This window comes from Pinus tabuliformis, chromosome 6 (assembly GCF_031772625.1).
Source record: "Pinus tabuliformis cultivar Carrire ecotype Pingquan chromosome 6, CPIR1, whole genome shotgun sequence".
Classification (NCBI taxonomy): domain Eukaryota; kingdom Viridiplantae; phylum Streptophyta; class Pinopsida; order Pinales; family Pinaceae; genus Pinus; species Pinus tabuliformis.
In genome coordinates, this window is record NC_142292.1 from 1,979,302,466 (window position 1) to 1,979,326,526 (window position 24,061).

At 41.4% G+C, this 24,061-nt stretch overlaps 1 protein-coding gene across 1 annotated transcript in view; it reads right to left on the reverse strand.

Moving 5' to 3' along the window:
- LOC149267136 (hsp70 nucleotide exchange factor FES1-like) overlaps positions 1-24,061 on the reverse strand; it is a 78,544-nt gene that overhangs the window by 22,013 nt on the left and 32,470 nt on the right. Inside the window, exon 3 of the mRNA XM_089398214.1 lies at positions 9,214-9,364. Coding sequence (XP_089254340.1) covers positions 9,214-9,364 — 151 coding nt within the window. The remainder of the gene's footprint in view (positions 1-9,213; positions 9,365-24,061) is intronic.

Genomic DNA, 24,061 nt, shown 5'->3' on the forward strand with positions numbered 1-24,061 from the left:
ACATCAAGTTGCCCCACTCCGATCGTCTATGCAACTGCACCACTGATCCGAATTCCTTGGCTAGAAATCTGCCTCGGCAGAAACTCCCTCCACCTTGGTCTTGCCCTGTTAGGTATTGTTCTGACCACAGTTCCCCACCAGCTTCGCTCCGCAAATTACCCACATCCTCCTATACCCCAGCAACTGAAGGATTGAGCCACTTGGCTCTGCGCAATCCCAGCACTGGCAAATCAACTCCCCCAGCCAACTGCGTCAGCCCTCTTGGCCTCTACGTGAGCCTGATACTGCCTCCCTTAGCCTCTACGCTACCTTTCTCTGGCCCAGAATGATGACGCAGTCCCTCTGCGTCACTCCTTCCTCTGTCGCCTTCTGCAAGGATTAGATCTGTCACTCGGGACAGTTGAATCAGCTGCAAATGCTCTGCTCGGCCGATGCCTTCAATTTTCCTGTGATCTGAAACCACACTCTAATACCATGTTGGAATTTCTAAGTTTAACCCGTTAGAAATTCTTCCTGTACTATCTGATTTATTTCTTCCTCCTTGTTTAATTACTTAACAAGTTATTTACCATGTAAACACTGAAAATAAACACAAGTACAATATCAACATCTACAGATCATCAACTAAAAGAAAACAAGCACACAAGTGACACCGTTATTTTTGGACCAATGTCCCTGGAAAAACCCAATGCGGGAAAATCGGTGCAGCTATTCAGAGGGTTATATTATTATGCAGTTTATCAACATACATCTAGGTGCCTAAATCGGCTCACCCGACAGAGAAAAATATATGGCAGCAATACCTCTATATTCGAAAACAAGTATTCAGAAAACCTATCCCACGAAACCCTCTCTGGCATAATCAAAGCACAACGCTGGCCCTTCTCGCCACTGCCTCAGCCCTCTACTGACCTGCATCAGCCCCAAGACCCTTTGCGTCAACCCTCTGAGGCACTGCGCAGCCTCTGGAGGCTTCTGCGTCACTCCCTCTACCCTCTGCGTGGATGACGCAGTCTCTCTGGGCTCTGTGCTGCCTCTGTTGGGCTCTGCGTAGCCTAGACTGGCTGCTGCTTTGGCTGTCTCTGCTTCTGCGCTGGTCTCTCAGTATCGTCTCTGCCTCTCTACCTCGTACTCACTGCCCCTCGCTACTGATCACTGATTCAACTTTTCTTAGCAAACTCGCTCTAGCAAAATGAATCACTGATCACTCTGGTGTGTTCTCCAACTGACCCTCAAGCCTCTTCTTATACTTTTCTCGTTGATCCATCAACGACCGAGATTAAATCTCTAATCAACGGCTAAGATTAGATTTGGCTTGATCCATGACCTTTGGAACCTTCTAACCCAGTTTTATATTAATACCCATTAATATTTTATTTTTCCTAGGTTTAGACTTAGGAACTCCATTAAAAATATTAATTATTTTAATATCTCCCAAACCGGTTAGAATCTGCCTAAACCATTTTTGGGTCTTGGAAATCTCATGTGCCTTAGCCTCTCCACCAATTTTCATGGCTAGAGCACATCCGATGCTACCCCAAATCAACAATATTAAGCCATTTGGAGACCCATTTTGAGCCCATAGAGCCCAAATTGGGGTTTGGAGATGTTTTGCAGCATTTATAGGGCATCCCCCTCTTATATGTTATTTTTTAGGCCCTCACTCTCTTCCCCAACACATGAGTCCTCAACACTAGCATCGGAGAGCAATTTGCATTAATTACGTGGGCTAAAAGAGAAACAAAATAATAATTAATATTAAAGCTATCTTGGTTGTCTTGTAACCAAGGGTTTGTTACCTTGTTGAAACACTTTAGGGGCTTCCTCATTAGAAATTCGAACTTATGAGTCTTGTATAAATATGAGAGGCTCACTCTCATTTGAGATCATCACACTTTGGGATTTTCAGCTAGCCTCATTAGAGATTTTCGGCCTGCAACTTTGTGGACTGATTTGGATGAATCTAATGCATTTTGACATTCGGAAAAATTTGTTTTCTCTCTTGGAGCTTCTCTTGGGCAATTTGATGGATGGATATATTCTTCATTTTCTTGTAAGAGTTGTTTAATACTATAATTCTGATCTAATAAATGTATAATGCATGGAATATAGTCTATGGTTTTTAATGTGCCATAATTTTGTTAGAACATTGAAGCTATTAAAAATTTTGCATGTGTTACTCATGGATAATGAATAAATGAATGCTCCTAGAGGTTGCTTTGAATATTGCATCCTTGAAACTCCATTTATTCTTGCCAATGAAGTATAAATTCCTAGAGTTTCCATGAAGCTACCTCCATTAGGGCTAGTGAAGCTGCCTTTCGGTCTCCTTGAAGAGCAAAGTTCTCAAATCAAGATCATTTTTTACCCAATCCTCCCAATTGCTTGGCACTAGTCCTAGATCCTTGGTGATCACCCTCAAATCGACGAATCATCATTCTTTTCACCCTTTTCACCTCTTTTCTTCGTCCCCTTAAGGATAAGGAGGCCTCCCTAGGGCTTGGTGTGAATTTCATTAGGAAGGAGATTTTGTAAAACTGTCTAGACAGTCTTCTGCACTTGTGTTTCCTCTAGCCCTCCTCTTGACTCGAGGTAATTCTCAAGGTGAAATCTCAATATAATTGATGCCCTAGCCATCCCACCAAGTGGGAACCCTAGGTGTTATCCTTCAACTTGGGGATTCTTGAAGGCTTGAGCTTTAGTACTTGTTGAAGTATATTAATCATAGCCTTTTCTCTTATCTACCTGGACCTTGGATGAATTCTTATCTCGTTGAATATATCAACCATAGGCCTCAGGTAGTCCTTTTAAGGGTTTTTTCTTATAAAGTCCTCCTAGCTTCTCCCAAAGCCCGCACTTTCATTGAACCTTTCCATTGAATGAGCCTCCTTACCTCACTTTAAACCTATCCTAAGAACATCTATCATAAGTGAGGAATACCAGGACTCCTCCCATCAGTGAAAATCCAAGAAGAGAAGGGGAAATAGGCTGTGGTGAGAGTGGGCGTCTGTCCCAAGGTGTTGTCATGCCCTCTAGCCTTTGCCTCTTTCCAAGGCATTCTAGTTTGAGCAATAATAGGTCCTTCAAAGATATTGGTAAAGGTGGGAGATAATGCCTACACACTTAGTCTACCCCCATACATGCGCATTTACTCGGTAGTAAATGTGGGAAATCTCAAACTCTATGAGCCCTCCATGTTGGATTAGGAAGAGGAGCAAGTCCTATCGTCCATAGAGATTTTAGCTCCAAATGCCCAAGTAGAATTGACAAAGGATACAATTTTGTAAAAGAGGTCCAAAACTACAAGACAAGGGTAGCATGACCTTTTTAGCAAATTGGGTTGAAAGGACAGTTTCTAGGAAAAGCTAAATGGTACTCCAAGGAGTAGAGGACAAATCCCTTCAACTCATTCATTAAATCTTTTGGGAACCAAAAGCCTTCCAAAATGGGATGGTATGATCCAAATTGGATTATTATATTATTTTTCATCTATCTTGATGCTTTCAAAGTGGAAAAACGGGAGGAACCAACTTGCAGGAGCATTTTAACGACAATCCTAGTTTGGAAAATTAGAGGCAAAAAACTTTTGGAGCCATTTTGAGGCCTTAAATGACAACACTTTGTGGTCTCAATCTTAGAATGGACCGAGACTCCACATTCCACACTAACACCTTTTCAATGGTACAAGAATCATCTCAATCAAAACTTGTATGAGAGAGTTATGTCTCCCGCTAATTGACCACCACAATATATGGATGATACATCCCCCCTACATGTGGGCTTTCAAGAAGTCTCCCAAAGGTCAATCAACCTTATCACTAGTTTAGGGTTGAGGAAATCAAACCTTACTGCTAGATGGTTGTCGAACTATGTTAAATACCAGGCCACTAGGAGTAGGAGTTCCATTTGATGCCATTGTATTGTGTTCCATAGTTGAGCAAAGCAACTAGGAGCGGGAGAGCATAACAAAGGGAGTTAATGTTTTGTAGTAACCTTAGATGCCACACATCTTAGGTAACTCCATAGAGAGTACCTCTTCCTTTGTACATGCACATTTTACATAGTAGAGAAAAAAAGAGTAGATCAGACTCACCTTTTAGCTAGGTTTTCTCTCGTATGGGTTTCCTAGGGAAAATCCTTTTGATATTTCTAGGGTTCACAAAAACTAGAAAAACAATTTCCTTCAACATCTAACTACTTCCAATGATCAGATAGCATCAATAACATTCAATATCATTAAGCAATTATACAAAAGAAAATTTCAACCATTAAACATGAAAGGGCGATAACAAATAACCATGAGCAATGTTGCACAAAGCGGGGACGAAACGGGGACATTTTTTGGAAGTGGGGACGCACAAGCGTCTGCTATATATATATATATATATATATATTTGCATTTATACTCAAAACAAACATCCCAAATACCAAATTAGTTGTAGAAGACATGAAAACATGCATATTTTTGTATAAATCAAGATAGATATAGCATCCATTGTACATTAATGATTAATTATTCGAGCATTAACCATTTAGATGCATCAACCATCTAGAATCTAGATTCTTCTCCTCTTGTCCAGCCTTTGCCTCTACCTCGATTGTCTAGGGATATTAGTCAACATTGCCCAATTTTGATCAAACTACCTAATCCAAGACTTAAAATATGGTAGAAAAAGCTTAACATGCTTGATCAATGATTTTGACTTGATTGAAAGGTAACTTTTTGCTAAGGGCGTGACAAAGGAGTTCAACAATTAACACCAACAACACTAGGGTACATATAGGGCTTGGTGCTCTTGATTAAATGCTAATCGCATACCTTCATACTTGATATAATCTAATGAAATGCCACAATCCCATTGATCCTGAATTCCTGAAAACTATTAAGTCTGCTGAATTTTGAATAGGATATGAAATTATATTTTCTCCATATGAAGTCCAATGAGGCTAGAACCATTCTCAAACATCCTAAGTCATTTCATGGTAATGTTAAAAATTTAAGTAAAAGGATGAAAATGAAAAATAAAGGAGAATGTCACTTTTACTTTAAGAATTTAACATTACCATGAGGGAGCATCTGCTATATTTATAATTTTTTTATATTTGTTTTGCTATATTTATAATTTTTTTATAATTTTTTTCGGAAGCTTGACGCTTCGTACAGCCGAAGCGCCGTCCCGGTTCGGAAAAAACCAAAACGCGTTTCGGGCAGACGCTTCCTGAAATTTCCAGGAAGCGCCAAAATGTGTTTCGGTTTTTCTGAAGCGTGTTTTGGGAGGCGCTTCCCCCATGCATCCATACAGACCGTGTTTCGGGGGTTAGATCCCGGGTGGGGAACATTTCTTGCAACATTGACCATGAGACAATGAGACAAGAGACACAGAAATTAGGCCTGAGGCCAGGAAAAAAAACACAATGGGAAAACCCAGAAATATTTCCTTAAGAGAGAGAGAGAGTTCAATTCATCAATACATCCAGTTAAACCAAAACATCAAAGATAATATCTAACCAGAAACATGTATACCTAGCCTCCTGAAATTTTTGGCTTCCTTCTCCTTCTCCTTCGCTAGAACAGAGACATAACCATATGATCAATGTGTCAAATGAAGAGGAGAGGCTCACATATTTATAGTCTTCCAATGGGGTCAAAAGGGTGCCTAAAACAGACCCAGTCAACTTGAACATAAGGAGGCCGACTTGAGCAATTTTGGAGGCATCATATAAATTCAAATTTTCAATTTCTTCACATGATGAAAATACCGACCATGGCTACCATATTTCCAACAAATCTTTTTGTCTATTGAGGATGGTATGTGTATATCTTGCTGTTTTATATTTCTTGAATTTCAGCTAATTTAATTAATCAAGCAGAAAATCAGCTAACTAAAGAATCATACATCTAAGGAAAAATTAACAGTAAAGATTTTAGTAATTATATCAGATCTGTCGTGACAAACTGTTCTAGTAGGTTATCCATTGCAGTTTACAAATCAATATCAGAGCCATTCTAAGTTCTAACACCTTGGAACCTAAGAAGTTAGCAACCAGAGGACAGGAACTGGACAATAGAGATCGTGGCCTATTGGAGACCAAAAAGGCAAAACCATTGCGTGTTTGCTATGAAGGGAGTGTTTGCTGAGAAGTAATAATGATGCATGATAAGTAATATGGTTCATTATGAAAGAGGTTATAAATACATGATTCGAACAAGATGGAATTAACTCCATAAAGGTACTAAAGTGTGTCTAGCTCACTAACTACAAATTACCTTTCTACATGGCTTAATCCTAACCTACATTTTCACTGTTACTTTTGACTTAGACTTGGTTTATTTCATAAAGTTTACAATAGCCATTATATCTCTAACCAGTGTTGATAATATCTCCGAGATATCGGCGATATTCGGAAATATCGCGATATTTTCTGCGAGCCGATATATCGCCGACAAAATATCGCGATATTTTCGGCTTTTGAAAATATCGCGCGATTTCCGAAATATCGCCGATATTTTGGAAAATATCGCGCGACAATCGAAAATATCGCCCGGTGACTATAAAAAATTTCTGCACGGCCTATAAAAATCCGATTTTGGTTTTTTTTCATATCATTTTCATTTTTGATTGCTGGAGAAGGAAGGGGAGAGCTATGTGGTTGCTGCCAAGGAGGGTTTGAGCATTCTAGGCCCTAGTATTGATATGCTATTCATGGTAATGTTAAATTCTTAAAGTAAAAGTGACATTCTCCTTAATCTTCATTTTCATCCTTTTACTTAAATTTTTAACACTACCATGAAATGACTCAGGATGTTTGAGAGTGGTTCCGGCCTCATTGGATTTCATATGGAGAAAGTAGAATTTTAGATTTCATTCAAAATGCAGCAGACTTATCAGTTTTTTAGGATTTCAGGATTGGGAGATTGTAATGTTTCTAGGTGACACCACCTGCCCGGGCTACCCCTGCCACCAGTGGAGGACGTCGTCTACCTCCTATAGCTCCTACTTCTAGTTCTTCAACGTCTAGAGCATAGCAAACTCCACTGCCAACTCCACCAATACTAGCATCTACATCTAGAGGGAAAGGGAAAGCTGTGGCATTTTCTCGCAAGAGGGCAGAGGAAATCAATAGGATTAGACTTTAGTTATTTTCTTATGTGCTTGTAAGTTGTACATGAACAATGAACATTGAATATTCAAGAATCAAGACCAAGCATATCACATTCTAATTTCTAAATAGTAAATTTTGATTCTATTTATTTTTTTAAAGTGAACTATGAACTTTGAGAAGTAATTATATTTTAATTTGATTAGATAAGCTGCAACCTGCAATTTAATATGGATAAAAAACTATATTTTGGTATATATATATATATATATATATATATATATAAAACGTGTCCCCCGTGTCTTGTTTCCAGGTCGTGTTTCGTATTGAATACTCGTATTTACGTGTCCTCCGTGTCTCGTGTCCTCGTGTCATGTGACTTAGCTTAGACAATATTGATGTATTGTCTCCGTGGAGGGTGGAGTCTGAGGAACCCCTCTTGGAGGAGTCACCTTCATGGTTAGAGCCAGTGGCAGATGATCCATAAGAGCAGGGGCAGCAAGAGGAGGACTCGGAGTCAGAGGAGCAGCAACACTCAGAGGAGGAAGAGGACACTGCGGGAGCATCAGCATCAACACCATCTGCTATAGATATAGGAGAGCATAGCCCCATACCTAGCACTCATTATTTGACATTAGGTGCAGAGGTAGGGTTAGGGCCTCCTAATACTAGGGGCAGGCCTGGCAAACAGCCCATCATGTTTTCCCGTAAAAGGGGGAGAGGGCAGTGATTTCAGATAGATAGCTGCTAGTTTTATTTGTTGTGTTACATATAACTCATGATGATGAGATACTTTTATATATGTGATGTTATTTTGTATTGGTTCTCCACATTTGAGTCCTTGAATGGACAATTATCAGGGATCAGCAGGATTTGGTATCGCCTTTGATGTATCATTTTTATTTGACATCATATATATAAGTGTTTTCTTCATATTTATGTGCCAATGTGTTTATTTCATGTTGCTATTGCTTTATATGTTTAAAAATCTGGAAAAAATGAATATATTATGCATTTTTTATGCTTGCCGATATTTGACGATATTTTTGCCGATATTGCCGATAAGATATTTTCTGGACCCTCGCCGATATTTTCCCGATACCGATATTATCAACACTGTCTCTAACTATGATGAGGTAAGGCATCTAAAGAAAATATATCAAATAGGTCATGGTGTAGTTACATTAATGTCCTCACGATAATCCTGGAACAACCTTTAATTTCCCGTGCTTAATTAGTGCACATCTAATGCACCATAAGCCACGTAATGGCTCCCACGCTAATATCCTTGATTCCTTAAGCCTAATCCCTAAGAGTTCAGCAGCAATTCAGCCACTTGTCTTCGTTCAGTGGACTTCTCAGCCATTTTATAATGATAATTCATGTCTTGAAGGTTAGAAGCCTTCATCCTAATGCAAGACAAAGCATCATTAAAATATTTACACAATGTACATGGGGCACATCCCATGCCTGATGGGGCATTGCACTTGGGCCCCAATTTACAAAAATTTCACAGATTCTATTACATTAGCTCTATATCATATATACACAAAAATGTGGGGCAAAGTGTGAAGATTGGTCGTGTGACCTACCCATGTAGACAAAGAATGACATCTCCATTTTGCATATTTTGTGCTCTACTTTATGCTCATGTGTTCAGCAAATACTAACTAGGTTGTGGAGGTAATGGTATCTAAGGATTATGTCAATCAACTTCTTAGTACTTACCACAGTTTCACATTGATTGCGGATATTACATGGACAAGGCTTATAAAGTCATGTAAAAAATGACTGATATAAATCACTAAAACTTCAAAAGACCAATGAAAACTTTCTGAAAACTCGAAATCTTGGCTGTCATGAACCAAATATTTATCAACGTGTAATCGAGATTAAGCCATATTGTCTTTTCAACTAAAATTTATTTTATAATGTTCCTATTCATCTACATATGATAACCTAGAGGAAATGGAATAACAATTTACAAGCACAAAATTCATTCACAAATGTTCATATTCATATGTGATAGCCTAGAAGAAATGGAATAACAATTTACAAGCACATAATTGAGATCACAGATTAATTCCAAAAATGTGGAACAACAGTGTATACCATTTGCATTTTCAATAGGTCCTACAAGCTCTAGAAGTTCAAGTAGAGCTCGAAAATGGCCTTCTGTTGAAAGTGAAGTATTGTTGATGTCTGCAATTGCTCTTTTCATTAGCGCAGCATCTGATGGCATCCGCAAATCCTCCATTAGACCCTGTTTTGTACAATGGCACATAGCAACAATAAATAAATGAACACATTGAATTCTAGCATGTCAAGCAAAATTTCAGAAAAATGCCACTAAGACTTTGTTAAATTTGGACAACTAGGTCCAAACTCCATGTTCTGATGCTCAGATTAAGAGGCTAATATTTTTGTTGGATTCCTCTTTCTGAGAGGTGTAAAATCCATATAAAAATAGTCTTAATCCGATGAGCAGAACTTATATTTTGAATTTATTATTCTTAATAAATTATATGTGCAAAGGTCAGCCAGTTTTGTAATGTAGGCTCACATGCCCAACAGATGTGTCACACACCCTCATTGATGGATATATATATACAGGAAAAGTTGGAGAGAATTTGATAACAACACAACTCACATCTTCCTCTCTCATCCTAAAAAGTACGAGCTACCTGGAGGACGAATTTCAGCCACACGTGGGAAGGACGAAGAGGATTTTTCTGCTGCTAGGGTTTCTGCTGCTAGGGTTTCGCAGAAGTTTGACCAGCGTTGACTTTGGTCAACGCTTGGTCCAAACAAGCTGAAAACTTGTCGGAGGTTCGATTTTTGAAGGCCATACTACCTGGCACAAAAATCGAGGTCAAAGGGTTGACCGTTTTGCTGCTGCGTTGACTTTTAGCTTGCTGCCCCTGCGTTGACTTTTCAGAACAGCGTTGACTTTTGTAGAACTGACTTGGGTTGACTCATCTACTGGTTGGAGGGTTGTTGTGACACATGCTGGGCTGGCTGACCAAAGGAAACTTTGCTGGTTGAAGCATCCTGTTGACCGCCGAAACAAACACATACATTTTTCTTGTTTCTGATTTGTCTTCTGTAAGATCTGCTTATATGTTCTATCTGCATTTTGCTTATCTACTTGTATGATTGCTGTGAGAAAAGTGAAATTGCTCTTAGCATAGAACATCTACAAAACTTTACATGGGATCAGAGCTGAGGTGAAGACAAACTCTATCTGTAGCAATCATCATCGAAGGAAATGGATTCCTCTAAGCTTGAATTCAGGGAGAATGACAAGCTGACTGGAAGTGATGACTTCCATGCCTGGAAGATGTTATTAGATCTCAAATTAGAAGATCATGATCTCCTAGATCATGTGACAGGGAAGATTCAAGAACCTCCATCAAATGCCTCTGCTGCTGTTAAACACAAGTATAAGAAGGGAGAAATCAGAGCAAAACTGCTGATCAGGGAATCCATAAATAAGAGTCTGGTTGCCTACATATCTGAACTAGGCACATCCAAGGAGATGTATGACAAACTGATACTTATGTTCCGAGTAAACAATGTGAACCAAGTGCTATTCCTCAAGAACAAGTTGAAGAATATGAAGAAGGGCCGAGACGAGTCTATTCAAACTTTCTTTATGAAGTTGACCGAAACCAGGAACAATCTGCTAGCTATTGGGGAGACAATAGCTGATCGTGAGATGGTTCTCACCGCACTTGGAGGACTTCCATATGAATGGCAAGTATTCACAACTACCATTCTCAACAATAATACCATCCCTAACTTTGATGAGCTTCTGTCTAGATGTATGCAAGAAGAAACAAGGATGAAGGAATTTGATAATGAAAGAAATGCTGCCTATGTTGCTCATTCCCGAAAGAAGAACTCTGGTGGTTCCAAGGACAAAGGAAGGACTAAGACTCAAAAGAAGAAGGGTAAATGTTTCACCTGCCATAGGACTGGACACTATGCTAGAGAATGCCCCTTCCAGAAGAATTCTCCCGATAGTGACGACAACAACAACAACCGAAGGAATGGGAATCAAAGAAATGACAAATCCAAAGGAAAGAGGAAGGCTCACTTTGAAGGAAACCATCCACCTTCTAAAAGGACCAGAAATACCAGGTATGAGGAGTCTAATGTTGTTGATAAAAGAAATGAGTATATTCTAATATCTGCTCTCTCAGCTGCATCTCCGCCCGACACTATGGATGTCTGGCTAATCGATAGTGGTGCCTCAAGACACATCACCGGATTCAAGGAAGCACTTTCTGACATGGTTGAAAGGGATACTAATCTAGAAATTATCCTTGGGGATAATGCCACTTATCCTGTGAAAGGGACCGGGACTGTGACCCTCCACTTGTCTCAAGGACAAGTCCTCCATCTACAAGATGTACTCTATGTACCCAAATTGAAGAAGAACCTTGTGTCTGTATCTGCCATGGAAGACAAAGGATTCAATGTAACTTTCTCTGATGGAAAGGTACTCATGTGGAAGAAGAGCTTCAAGGAAGCTATCTCAATTGGTTTTAGAGTTGGTACACTCTACCAGGTTGGAGGGAGTCCGTTGGGAGCTATGACTTGTGATACTATCCGTCAAACCGAACTATGGCACCGAAGATTTGGACACCTTCATTACAAGGCTCTTCCCGAAGCAAGGAAGGTGGTGACAGGGATGCCTGATTTTGGAAATAATCATAAAGGTGTATGTAAGGGCTGTGCTGAAGGAAAACATACAAGGGGACCTTTCCCCTCAAGTGTCACAAAGACATCTGAGATATTGCAACTGGTCCATTCTGATCTTTCCGGTATGTTGCCTGTAACATCCCTCGGGGGATGTTCTTACTATATGACATTTACTAATGACTTCTCTCGCAAAACCTGGATATACTTCTTGAAGAAAAAGGATGAGGCTTTCATGTGGTTCCGTACCTTCAAAGCCTTGGTGGAAAATATGACCGGAAAGAAGATCAAGATTTTGAGGACTGACAGTGGCACTGAATATGAGTCAAATGAGTTCAAAGACTTTTGCAGAGAAGCTGGCATTAAGAGGGAGACTACCACTGCATATACTCCTGAGCAGAATGGTGTTGCTGAACGCAAGAATAGGACTATTGTGGAAGCTGCCCGTGCCATGCTATGTGACCAGGGTCTTCCAAAGTTTCTGTGGGGAGAAGCTGCAAATACTGCTGTGTACATTCAAAACCGATGCCCTCATTCCGCTTTGGACTCCAAAACTCCCGAAGAGGTTTTCTCTGGTAAGAAACCTGATGTCTCACATTTTAGAATTTTTGGATGTCCTGTCTATTTTCATGTGCCGAAAGAAAAGAGAAGTAAGCTGGATGCTACTGGGAAGAAAGGAATGTTTGTGGGCTACAGTGAGACTTCTAAGGCATATAGAGTCTATGTACCTGGTCAAAGGGAAGTAGAGATAAGCCATGATGTCACTTTTGACGAAGATGCTTCCCTGAAGAAAGTAGTAGATCTTCCTAGATCTGAAGAAAACCATGAAGAAAGACCTGGAAATCTGGAAGAACCCCAGGATGAGACTATGCCTGATGTTGAAGGGCCAATGGACCCTATTGATCCTTCCCCTTCTCTAGGAAAGAGGCCATCATGGCTCAGGGACACCCTCGAAGATGCTAAGGGTCATGCTGCCCCAAGGGGAACATTCCGAGAAAGCAAGAAGCCGTGTAGATACCAAGGGTATCTAGCTGCCATGAGTACTATTATACAATCTGAACCTGGATCTTTTGAAGAAGCCATCAAGCATCAAGTCTGGAAGGATGCTATGCATGAAGAATATGAGGCTATTATGAAGAATGATGTCTGGGATGTGGTCCCGAGACCAAAGGACAAATCTGTTGTCACCGCTAAATGGCTCTACAAGATTAAACATGGATCTGATGGGAGTGCTGAAAAGTTTAAGGCAAGATTTGTTGCCCGTGGCTTCTCTCAAAAGGAAGGAATTGACTATGACGATATATTTGCACCTGTGGCTCGATATACCACCATCCGATCCATCATAGCCCTTGCTGCTACGCAAGGATGGAGTCTTCATCAGATGGATGTCAAGACCGCTTTTCTGCATGGTGCAATAAAGGAAGAGGTGTATGTAGAACAACCTCTGGGATTTGAAGTTCAAGATTGAGACACTTATGTCTGCAGGTTGAAGAAAGCCCTCTATGGGTTAAAGCAAGCACCCAGAGCTTGGTATGAGAGGATGGATAGTTACTTGATGAAGTTGGGCTTCACTCGAAGCAATGCTGATCCTAACCTTTACTTTAAGGTTGAGGAAGGAAAGCCTCTCATTCTAGTGCTGTATGTGGACGACCTCTTCCTGACAGGTGATGACCCTCTCATTCATCAATGTAAGAGGGAGCTTGCTGCTGAGTTCGAGATGAAAGACCTAGGACTGATGCACTATTTCCTAGGCCTGGAGGTCTGGCAGAGACCTGGAGAGATTTTCCTTTCTCAAGGAAAGTATATTGTGAAGCTTCTGGAAAGATTTGGGATGGTGGACTGTAAGTCCGTGTCGACACCAATGGAACTCAACTTTAAGAAGTTGAGTGGCAGCGCTGCAGGGCCTATCTTGGCCAATCCTACTGAGTATCGTCAACTCATAGGAGCTTTGATGTTCTTAGTGAACACCCGTCCGGACATATGTTTTGCAGTGAATACTTTGAGTCAACAGATGGTTGAGCCTCATCATTTTCACTGGGTTGGTGCCAAGAATCTTTTGAGATATCTTCGGGGCACGATAAACCATGGGCTGAGATACACTGCCGCGAGTGTGATACTCCGGGGATATACTGATGCCGATTGGGCTGGCAGTGTGGTGGATCGTAAGAGCACATCTGGATGCTGTTTCAATCTTGGTTCTGCTTCGATCTCATGGATGAGCAGGAAGCAGAAGTCGGTGGCTTTGAGCACCGCGGAGGCCGAATACATTGCTGCTAGTATGGCCTGTTGTGAAGCAGTTTGGTTGAGGAAGCTCTTTAGTGAGCTGTTCCAACATGTGCTAGATACCACTGTAATACTCTGTGATAATCAGAGTGGGATTCGTATGACTGAGAATCCTGTGTTCCACGACCGATCCAAGCATATTGATATCAGGTACCACTTTATCCGGGATATGGTACAGCGAGGCGCTGTAAGGCTCGATCATATAGGAACTGATGAGCAGGTCGCGGATATTCTCACTAAGCCCCTGGGGAAGGTCAAGTTCCTAACCTTCCGTGAGAGTCTTGGTGTCGTGGAAAGACCCTATGATGTGGGTCCTGTTGAACGATGAGCTCTGAGAGCTCTGGGGGGCTTTGGGGATAGCTTCTCGGAACTATAAGCACTCATAATGCTTCTGCCCCACCCTTGTGATTATTGAGCTGGTTCGCCACTCATTTAATCTGTGCCCCGCATGCATCCTACCCATTGAGTTCAGGGCTCATGGGAAGTACCTCTCATTTGGCCAATGAGGTGTGGAAAAGCTAGAGACTATTAGCAAAGACTGATGGACGCATCAGAGATTGCCGTACTCTCTATCTAGGATGGCATGGTCCAACCACTTGATCTGGGATCAAGATTTGTGAGGTCTGGGACCTCTGGACTGATTATGTCAGTCGGGGAATGATGTCTTTGTGACTGACCCACTTCTGTTCTGAAATAAAGAAGCCAGCAAAGCAAGTTTCGGCGGGATGACTCACGATGTTAATTGCACTAATAGATGGAGTTCTCCCTAGTTGAGAGGGAGTGTTAAATTTGGACAACTAGGTCCAAACTCCATGTTCTGATGCTCAGATTAAGAGGCTAATATTTTTGTTGGATTCCTCTTTCTGAGAGGTGTAAAATCCATATAAAAATAGTCTTAATCCGATGAGCAGAACTTATATTTTGAATTTATTATTCTTAATAAATTATATGTGCAAAGGTCAGCCAGTTTTGTAATGTAGGCTCACATGCCCAACAGATGTGTCACACACCCTCATTGATGGATATATATATACAGGAAAAGTTGGAGAGAATTTGATAACAACACAACTCACATCTTCCTCTCTCATCCTAAAAAGTACGAGCTACCTGGAGGACGAATTTCAGCCACACGTGGGAAGGACGAAGAGGATTTTTCTGCTGCTAGCGTTTCTGCTGCTAGGGTTTCGCAGAAGTTTGACCAGCGTTGACTTTGGTCAACGCTTGGTCCAAACAAGCTGAAAACTTGTCGGAGGTTCGATTTTTGAAGGCCATACTACCTGGCACAAAAATCGAGGTCAAAGGGTTGACCGTTTTGCTGCTGCGTTGACTTTTAGCTTGCTGCCCCTGCGTTGACTTTTCAGGACAGCGTTGACTTTTGTAGAACTGACTTGGGTTGACTCATCTACTGGTTGGAGGGTTGTTGTGACACATGCTGGGCTGGCTGACCAAAGGAAACTTTGCTGGTTGAAGCATCCTGTTGACCGCCGAAACAAACACATACATTTTTCTTGTTTCTGATTTGTCTTCTGTAAGATCTGCTTATATGTTCTATCTGCATTTTGCTTATCTACTTGTATGATTGCTGTGAGAAAAGTGAAATTGCTCTTAGCATAGAACATCTACAAAACTTTACAGACTTCCTGATTTCAAACAAGGCACCTTCTAAGCTGTGCCCAAGAGTTCAACTTACAACATCCAAGCACAAAATGTATTTTAAATTTTTTTTCAAGCAGTAATATGAAAATGCAAATCATAAAATTATTGTAATTCTTTAGAGAGATGTTGCTAGAAAATGAAAAAGTAGGTTTTCGTTTGTGAATGAGTCTGAAACAAATATTTTTGCAATAATCACAATATGCTCATAGTAGTGCAGTACAGGGAAAGAGAACATTTGCTTGCTTTCTTTGAGTTCCATCCCAACAAGTTTGTATGTCCTGTCATGTTGTGGACATCCAATTAGTGGTTATGATTATAATAAATTAGAAAGGTTTATTTTGTCGAATCTCACTAGCGCAATTCAATTTTGAGGGTTTCATTATGTAAGGCAGCCAATGTTCATAACTTGCAGTACTCAGGAGGAAACATCAAAAAAAATCCAGCCATGTGTGGAGAGCCTTGCCAAGACGCCTCGCTTTCCAAATGAATAAAAATATTATCAAGCATATCCTCTACAGCAACCTTCACACTCGACAATTTTGAGAGAGCATGCCCTACCTCAAAACCAAGATAGAATCCTAAATGGTAATTGGTGACATAAAACACCACAGAGCATTAAGATGTCAAACCTAATCTACAAGAGAAACACCATCCAGTTATTGCTCAGAGAGTACATCACAACAATAACAACAATAACCACCTAGTGGTGGTTTCAACAACAACAAAGAGTTATCTACTAATGAAAACCACAGTTAATTGGGAAAATTCCTCAAATCACTTGATCTCTGGCAGTCATGGAAATCCTTTTGTCCTCTTGGCTATTGATTTGGGGTAGCATCGGATGTGCTCTAGCCACGAAATTTGGTGGAGGGGTTGGGGCACATGAGATCTCCAATACCCAGAAAGGGTTCGGGTAGATTCTAAACAGATCAGGAGATATTAAAATAATTAATATTTTTAATGGAGTCATAAAATATTAATGTGTATTAATATGAATCTATGTTAGAGTGGTCCAAAAGACATGGATCAAGCCAAATCTAATCTTAGCCGTTGATTAGGGACTTAATCTCGACCATTGAGATGTCAACAAAAAAAGTATAAGAGGCTTGAGGGTCACTTGGAGAGGACACCAGAGTGATCAGTCATTCTATTCTCTAGAGCGGGATTTGCTATGAGAGATAGAATCAGTGATCAGCAGAGCAACTAAGGGGCATTGAGTACAGAGAAACAGAGAAGGCAAAGATTGTGTCGACAGAGCAGCACAGCGGCCAAGGAGAGTGACGCAGATCCAGCAAGGGCTCACGCAGGGCCACGCAGAGGCAACCAAGTGTTGTGCAGAGCACCAGAGAAGCCAGCATGTCTAACGCAGAGGCCCAGAAAGTTGACACAGGGCCTCCTGGGTCTGACGCAGGCCAAGAAAGGTTGACGCAGGGCCAGCGTGAGACAGAGAGGGGCCGACACAGTCCAGATTGGGGAGACGCTATGGTTGCAGAGCAGTTTTGTGCTGAGGAGCTGACGGAAGGATTTTCCGGGGTTTTAGCCAAGAGATTTCTCTCAAACTATGAGGTATAGCTGCTAAGGAAATTCTCTGTTGGGTAGGCCAATTTCGACACCCAGATTGTACTTTGATATTGCTTAATAAGAAAACCCTCAGGTAGCTGCACCAGTTTTCCCGCATTGGATTTTTCCGGGGACATTGGTCCAAAAAGAATGGTGTCATGTGGTGTGTTTGTTCTTGTTTCTTTTAGTCGTTGATCTATAATATGTTGCACATGCACTGGTGTTTATTTTCAGTATTTACTTTGTAAATAACTTGTTAAAGAAAAATAACAAGTAGGTAGGAATAAATTAGAAAAAGTGCATGAAGGGTTTCTAAACTAACTTAGAAACTTCAACATGGTATCAGAGCGTGATTGCAGATCACAGGAGGACTAAGAGACATCAGCCGAGCAAAGCAATAGCAGCAGAAAACAGTTGTCCCGAGGTGACAGAAGTTGTTTCTAGCAGCGCAGAGGCCAAGAAGTGTGACGCAGAGCTAGCCAGAGCCACGCAGAAGAAGCCGAGAGTTGCACAGAGCCTCAAAGAGGCCAGCGTTGCTGACGCAGAGGGCCAGAGGGCTGACGCAGGGCATCCCAGGGCTGACGCAAACCCATCTGGGGTGACGCAGAGCCAGCGTGAGGCAGAGAGGGGCTGACGCAGTTCACAGAGAGGCAGTTGCTGGAGTCTAGAAGGCTGCAGAAATATTGCAGAGTGGAGTTGGTGAGGTATTGTAGTCAGAACAGTACCTAACAGAGCAGGGCTAGAGGAGTTGTTACCGAGGGTTTCTAGCCGAGGAACCTGGATCAGCAGTGCAGTTGCACAAGACGATCAGAGTAGGGGGCATCTCGACAAGCGACAGAAGGATTTCCAGGAGGGAAATCAGGACTCAGAGGGAGTCCAGAAGAGAACTTCTAGACAGGAAGTAGAGACTCAGAGGAGTCAAACAGAGAACTTCTAGGAGGGAAGTAGAGGAGCATCATGGCACTACACGGGGTAAGAGACTAGGATAGACTGGATAGAGCATCGAACTTCACAGTCTGGGAGACCAGAATCTTATCAGTGCTTGACAGGAATCGTGTCAAGAACTTCGCCTTGAAGGTTATAGCTATCCCAGTCGACCCCAATGATAACGACAAGTACAAAGAGGCGATGGCGAGGGCCAAGTGCATTATCCATGATGGGGTCAAGGATCATGTGGTACCACATATAGCCGAGAAGGAAACGACAGTTGAGATGTGGGAGGCTCTCACGAACCTGTACCAGCATACTTCTGTGCAGAGAAGAATGTTGCTCCAGAACCAGATGAGGTCGTATCAGATGAAGAAGGGTCAATCGATTGACACCTTCCTCTGAGGACTGAATGAGATCCGAGACCAGTTGACTACTATAGGAGCGACACCAGATCAGGAACTTATGGTGAGGACAGCCCTGAATGCTGTCTCAGAAGATTGGGAAGTGTTTGTCCAGAGGCAGAGGGACTCTCCCACCTTGGGACGAGATGTGGGCAACTCTTCGCCAGCAAGAGATCAGACGGCAATCGAAGACAGATAGCAGCAGCAAAGGGATTAAGGTCAAGCAGGACGAGGAGGATGTGGCCCTAGCATCTGAGGGAAAGCAGGAAAAGCGGAAGAAGAAAGATCTCTCCAAGATCAAGTGCTTCCACTGTGGAGAGATGGCTCATTATGCGACCCAGTGTCCAAGGAAGAAGAGTAAGGGAGAGCCTTCCAAGACTAAGGCAGCGCCAGCAAGGGCAGAGAAGGATGTTTTGACAGATGATGGTTGTGCCATGAGTGCACATGCGCCACTTGAGCGGAAGTGGGGAGACATCGAGCTATAGTCAGGTGGACTACAGGCGATGAGGGGCAGGATCCTCGAGGTACCTAGCCTCTTGGATTAGACCTTGCTATAGGAGCCCCGACGAGGAGTAGCAGGATTGGCTGAGTGGGTAGAGACGAATGTGAATGGAGTGGCAAAGAGAGCTACAGTGCAGGAGTCCCGAGACAGCGCAGAGCTAGTAGGCTGCAACAGTGCGAAAGGCACAGGAGTGTTGCACCAGTGCAGGAAGGCATAGCGAGGTGTGCAACGATGCGAGATGCAGGGAGTTGTTGCAGCAGCGCACTAGTCAGAGAGAGGGAGCACTTGTAAGCGGCAGAGGGAGATTCAGCGTTAGTGGGTGTTTCTAGCCCAACAGGGAGGTCAGTTGGGAGATCAGTTACTTACTTCTCAGTAACTAAGTTGCAGTGTAGCAGTGGGCAGCACAATGCAACATGACGAGAGGAGGTGCAGTGCAGATGCAGTGCTTGGAGGAAGGACCAGCAGCAACACGGATGCAGAGGAAGCCATCCTACAGATGCAGCAGTGGCAGTGGTAGAACCATGGGCAGCAGTATAGGATGCAGCAGTGCAAAGGATGTTGGGTAGAAAGCTCTAGCATCAGCATAGGTACTGATGCTGGATGATCAGAGTAATGCTAAATGAGGAGTATTGCTAGAGCACAGTCCTCACTAAGAGAGAGAGTGTTGATTTGGGGTAGCATCAGATGTGCTCTAGCCATGAAATTTGGTGGAGGGGTTGGGGCACATGAGATCTCCAATACCCAGAAAGGGTTTGAGCAGATTCTAAACAGATCAGGAGATATTAAAATAATTAATATTTTTAATGGAGTCCCTAAGTCTAAACTTAGGGAAAATAAAATATTAATGTGTATTAATATGAATCTGTGTTAGAGTGGTCCAAAAGACATGGATCAAGCCAGATCTTATCTTAGCCATTGATTAGGGACTTAATCTCGGCCGTTGAGATGTCAACAGAAAAAGTATAAGAGGAGGCTTGAGGGTCACTTGGAGAGGACATTAGAGTGATCAGTCATTCTATTCTCTAGAGCGAGGTTTGCTATGATAGATAGAATCAGTGATCGACAGAGCAACTAAGGGTCATTGAGTACAGAGAAACAGAGAAGGCAGAGATTGTGCCGGGAGAGCAGCGCAACAGCCAAGGAGAGTGACGCAGAGCCAACAAGGGCTCACGCAGGGCCACGCAGAGGCAACCAAGTGTTGCGCAGAGCACCAGAGAGGCTAGCATGTCTAACACAGAGGCCAAGAAAGCTGACGCAGGGCCTCCTGGGGCTGACGCGGGCCAAGAAAGGTTGGTGCAGGGCCAACGTGAGACAGAGAGGGGCTGGCGCAGTTTTGTGCTGAGGAGCTACCGGAAGGATTTTCCGAGGTTTTAGCCAGGAGATTTCTCTCAAACTGTGAGGTATAGCTGCTAAGGAAATTCTCTGTTGGGTAGACCAGTTTCGGCACCCAGATTGTACTTTGATATTGCTTAATAAGAAAACCCTCAGATAGCTGCACCGGTTTTCCCGCATTGGGTTTTTCCGGGGACATTGGTCCAAAAATAATGGTATCATGTGGTGTGTTTGTTCTTGTTTCTTTTAGTTGTTGATCTATGATATGTTGAGCATGCACTGGTGTTTATTTTCAATATTTACTTTGTAAATAACTTGTTAAAGAAAAATAACAAGTAGGTAGGAATAAATCAGAAAAAGTGAATGAAGGGTTTCTAAACTAAGTAAACTTAGAAACTTCAACATTAGCATCTTGCACAGTAACAATATACATCATTACATTACTCTTGAAGAGGAGATCAAGCAAAACTCTTTTAAATGCTGAAAGGAGCATAATAGTATCATTTCCAGTATGTGGGGCACAAATCATGGAACAGTGTTCACTCTCAACCAATTCTAGAAGCAATGTGACCTCGTAGCAAATGTTAAAGCAATTCATAAGATGCATTATTCATAGGGAGAGACAGTTTGAGCTTTAGAAGGTAGATTATTAGCATCAATACTATCAACATTTGTTGGATGTAAAGAATGTAAGGACACCAATTCCCATAACTCAAATATTTCATGAAAGGATTGCTGCCAAAATTCAAATAGCCAGACGAAAATTACAAAAAAACCAGTACAAATGGCAATGAAATTCAAGAAGCAAATGAAGAACAAGAAACATCATCATTGGCACTCATATGGGCATTACATTATCCTTGTCCTTAGCAATGACCAATTAAAACAAAAAGTAGAAATCATACAAAGAGTGGAAGAGCATTAAAATTTTATCCAAACCCTAGGTGAGAAAAACGAAAAATTGGATCATAGAATTAATCACACAATGGATGGAAAATAAATCAATGGATGGAAAATAAATCAATGGAAGCAAAATAAATTTCCAAAATTCACAAACAAATTTTTACCACCCTTCAAAATCAGTTTTTCATTAAAAAAATTATTCCAAACTTACAAGGGCTTCCCACATTGGGTAAAACTTGCACACTAAAAAAATAAAAATTGCAGAAACCCTCCTCCTCTGCCATGTGGCCATACAGCCCTGTATGGCCAATTTCTACTGCTCTCTGTACAACCGATCTGCACGGCTGGGTTTACCCTACGCCCTAACCTCTATGCTGAGTTTGTACGACCCCTTCCTAGGTCAATCTCCTCCTGCGTACAACCCTTCACAGCAACGACTGAAATCGTATGATTCTCTCTGCGAACAAGCTAAGTATGGCTCCCTTAAGATTTACTACATTGTTTTCTTCTTTGGCTTGCACATTGAGTTGTCTCTCTATACAACTGAGTTGCTATGTCTTTTATTGTCACTCTGTTGTATCCTTTCATTTTTCTCTACCTTTATAATTTTGAGTTGATGACTAAACCTCCAAAACCCTAATCACTCATTCAGATCAATGATTGAGATTAAATCTCAATCTCACTTGAGATCAATGGTTCGGATTCATCTAAATCACCAGAGTAATTAAATTACACTTTGCTAGACTTTTCACAAGTTACAACTTAAAATTAAAAGGATTTTCACTATAATAAATTATTTTAATAAAGTGAATTACAAAATAGAAAGGACGTCAGACAACTTCATGTATGACTAACACAAAACTTGTGTGGAAGTTCCTATCCGAGCTACAAAGATCAACATTCCCTCTTAGCAAGGAACGAATTCTACACCAATCCAAGTTTGTCTATGAGGACCTCAAGCTTCCCTTTGGGTAAGGAGTTGGTCAAAATTTTTGCAACCTACTGATCTATGGAGATGTACTGGATCTTTATTGCTCCTATCTTGAATGAAGTGGCACTCAATCTCTATGTACTTGGACTTTTCATGGAACACTAGATTCTCAAAGAGATACAACTTTGATAATCACAATAGAATACCATTGGATCCAACTCCTCATCAAACAAACCCGCAAGTAGATTGTGAAGCCAAATGGCTTTACAACTCACTACACTCACTACCATATACTTTACCTCTACAAAACTGAGTGCCACAAAATTTTGCTTCCTGTTGAACCAGGATATCATCATTGATCCCAAACTAAAGCAACATCCTGAGGAGCTCTTCATGTCAGTTACAATGCCCACCCAATCTGAGTCAGTATACCCCTAGCTTCACTTCCCATCCCCAGGATACCTCAAACCATATTCCATTGTGCCCCTCGCATATCTCAAAACATGCTTCATAGCTACTCAATGCTCCTACCTCGGCTCCACCATGAACTGACCCAAGGTGTTCACTACAAAACATATATCTAACCTAGTATTGATCAAATACATCAAAGAACCAATCGTTCGCCTGTACAATGTGGATTCACCAACTCTGAATTTGATTTTGTCATCTTCTTCATATTGGTGATTTAGGTGTGGCCATAGGCAATCCTCCATCCAAAATTTCTTCAGGACCTCAACTGCATACTTCCCTTTTCCAAGGAAAATATCTCTCAATCTCTGCCAAAACTCTAACGCCAAGAAGTACTGCATCGAACCAATTTCCTTTATCTCGAACTCTGCTACCAAATTTTCCTTGCACCCTACAATGTGCTTTTGTGCACCTACAAGAAACAAATCATCTACATACAACACCAAAATAAATAGATTAGCGTTCGAAAATCTAGAGACTTTTAGATTATAAATGATTTTCCTTATCTTGATAATTACTTTGATGTTAGTTGGCTTTTAATTACTTCTTTAGTTTTGTTCATCAAGCAATTACCAAAAACAATGAATATCACAAAGAGACAAAGTACACATGATATAGGCTCCAAGCCAAGGCAAAACCCCTCCAAGGGGAAAACCCAAAAAGAAATGCTTCTCTTTTTATAGAATCTTCTCACAAAGAGACTTCCAAGATCCAAAGATCAAATCCAGCAAACCCTCCAAGCCCCAAGTCAACCCCCAGTAGGATTTCTCTCAAGACAGCTTCCAAAACTTTGATACTGCAACTTTGGCCCCTGCAACTGCTTCACAAAATTTTGGCCCTGCAACTAGCAGCGTCACAAACCCTAATAGCAAGATAAGAAAAAGGTAGACTTCAAACTTCAACTTATGCTTCTCTTCTTCATCCTCCTAGCTACTCTTCTTCTTCTTCGCTATTACAAATCGAACTTGTGCTTTTTTGTGTGTCCAAATGAGTGAAGCTCCTATTCTTTATATAGCCTTTCTTGAGGGTCAAATTCCCTCCCTTTAGGCTGATTTCCTCTGCTCTTTGGGCTGACTTGGTCTTGCGCTTATAAGTGGATTAGTCCTTCAAGCGCCCAGTAAAAAATAACAGTTGGTTTTCAAATATAATAGGTTTACTTCTGTAAATACTTGGAAGCTTCCAAAAGAGACCCAGCACTGACACCATGTTAAAATTTTAGCCAAACCCTAGGTGAAGAATTTCCTTATCATCTCGAGCACAATTACTTGTTGATTTTTAATTTAAAAATGA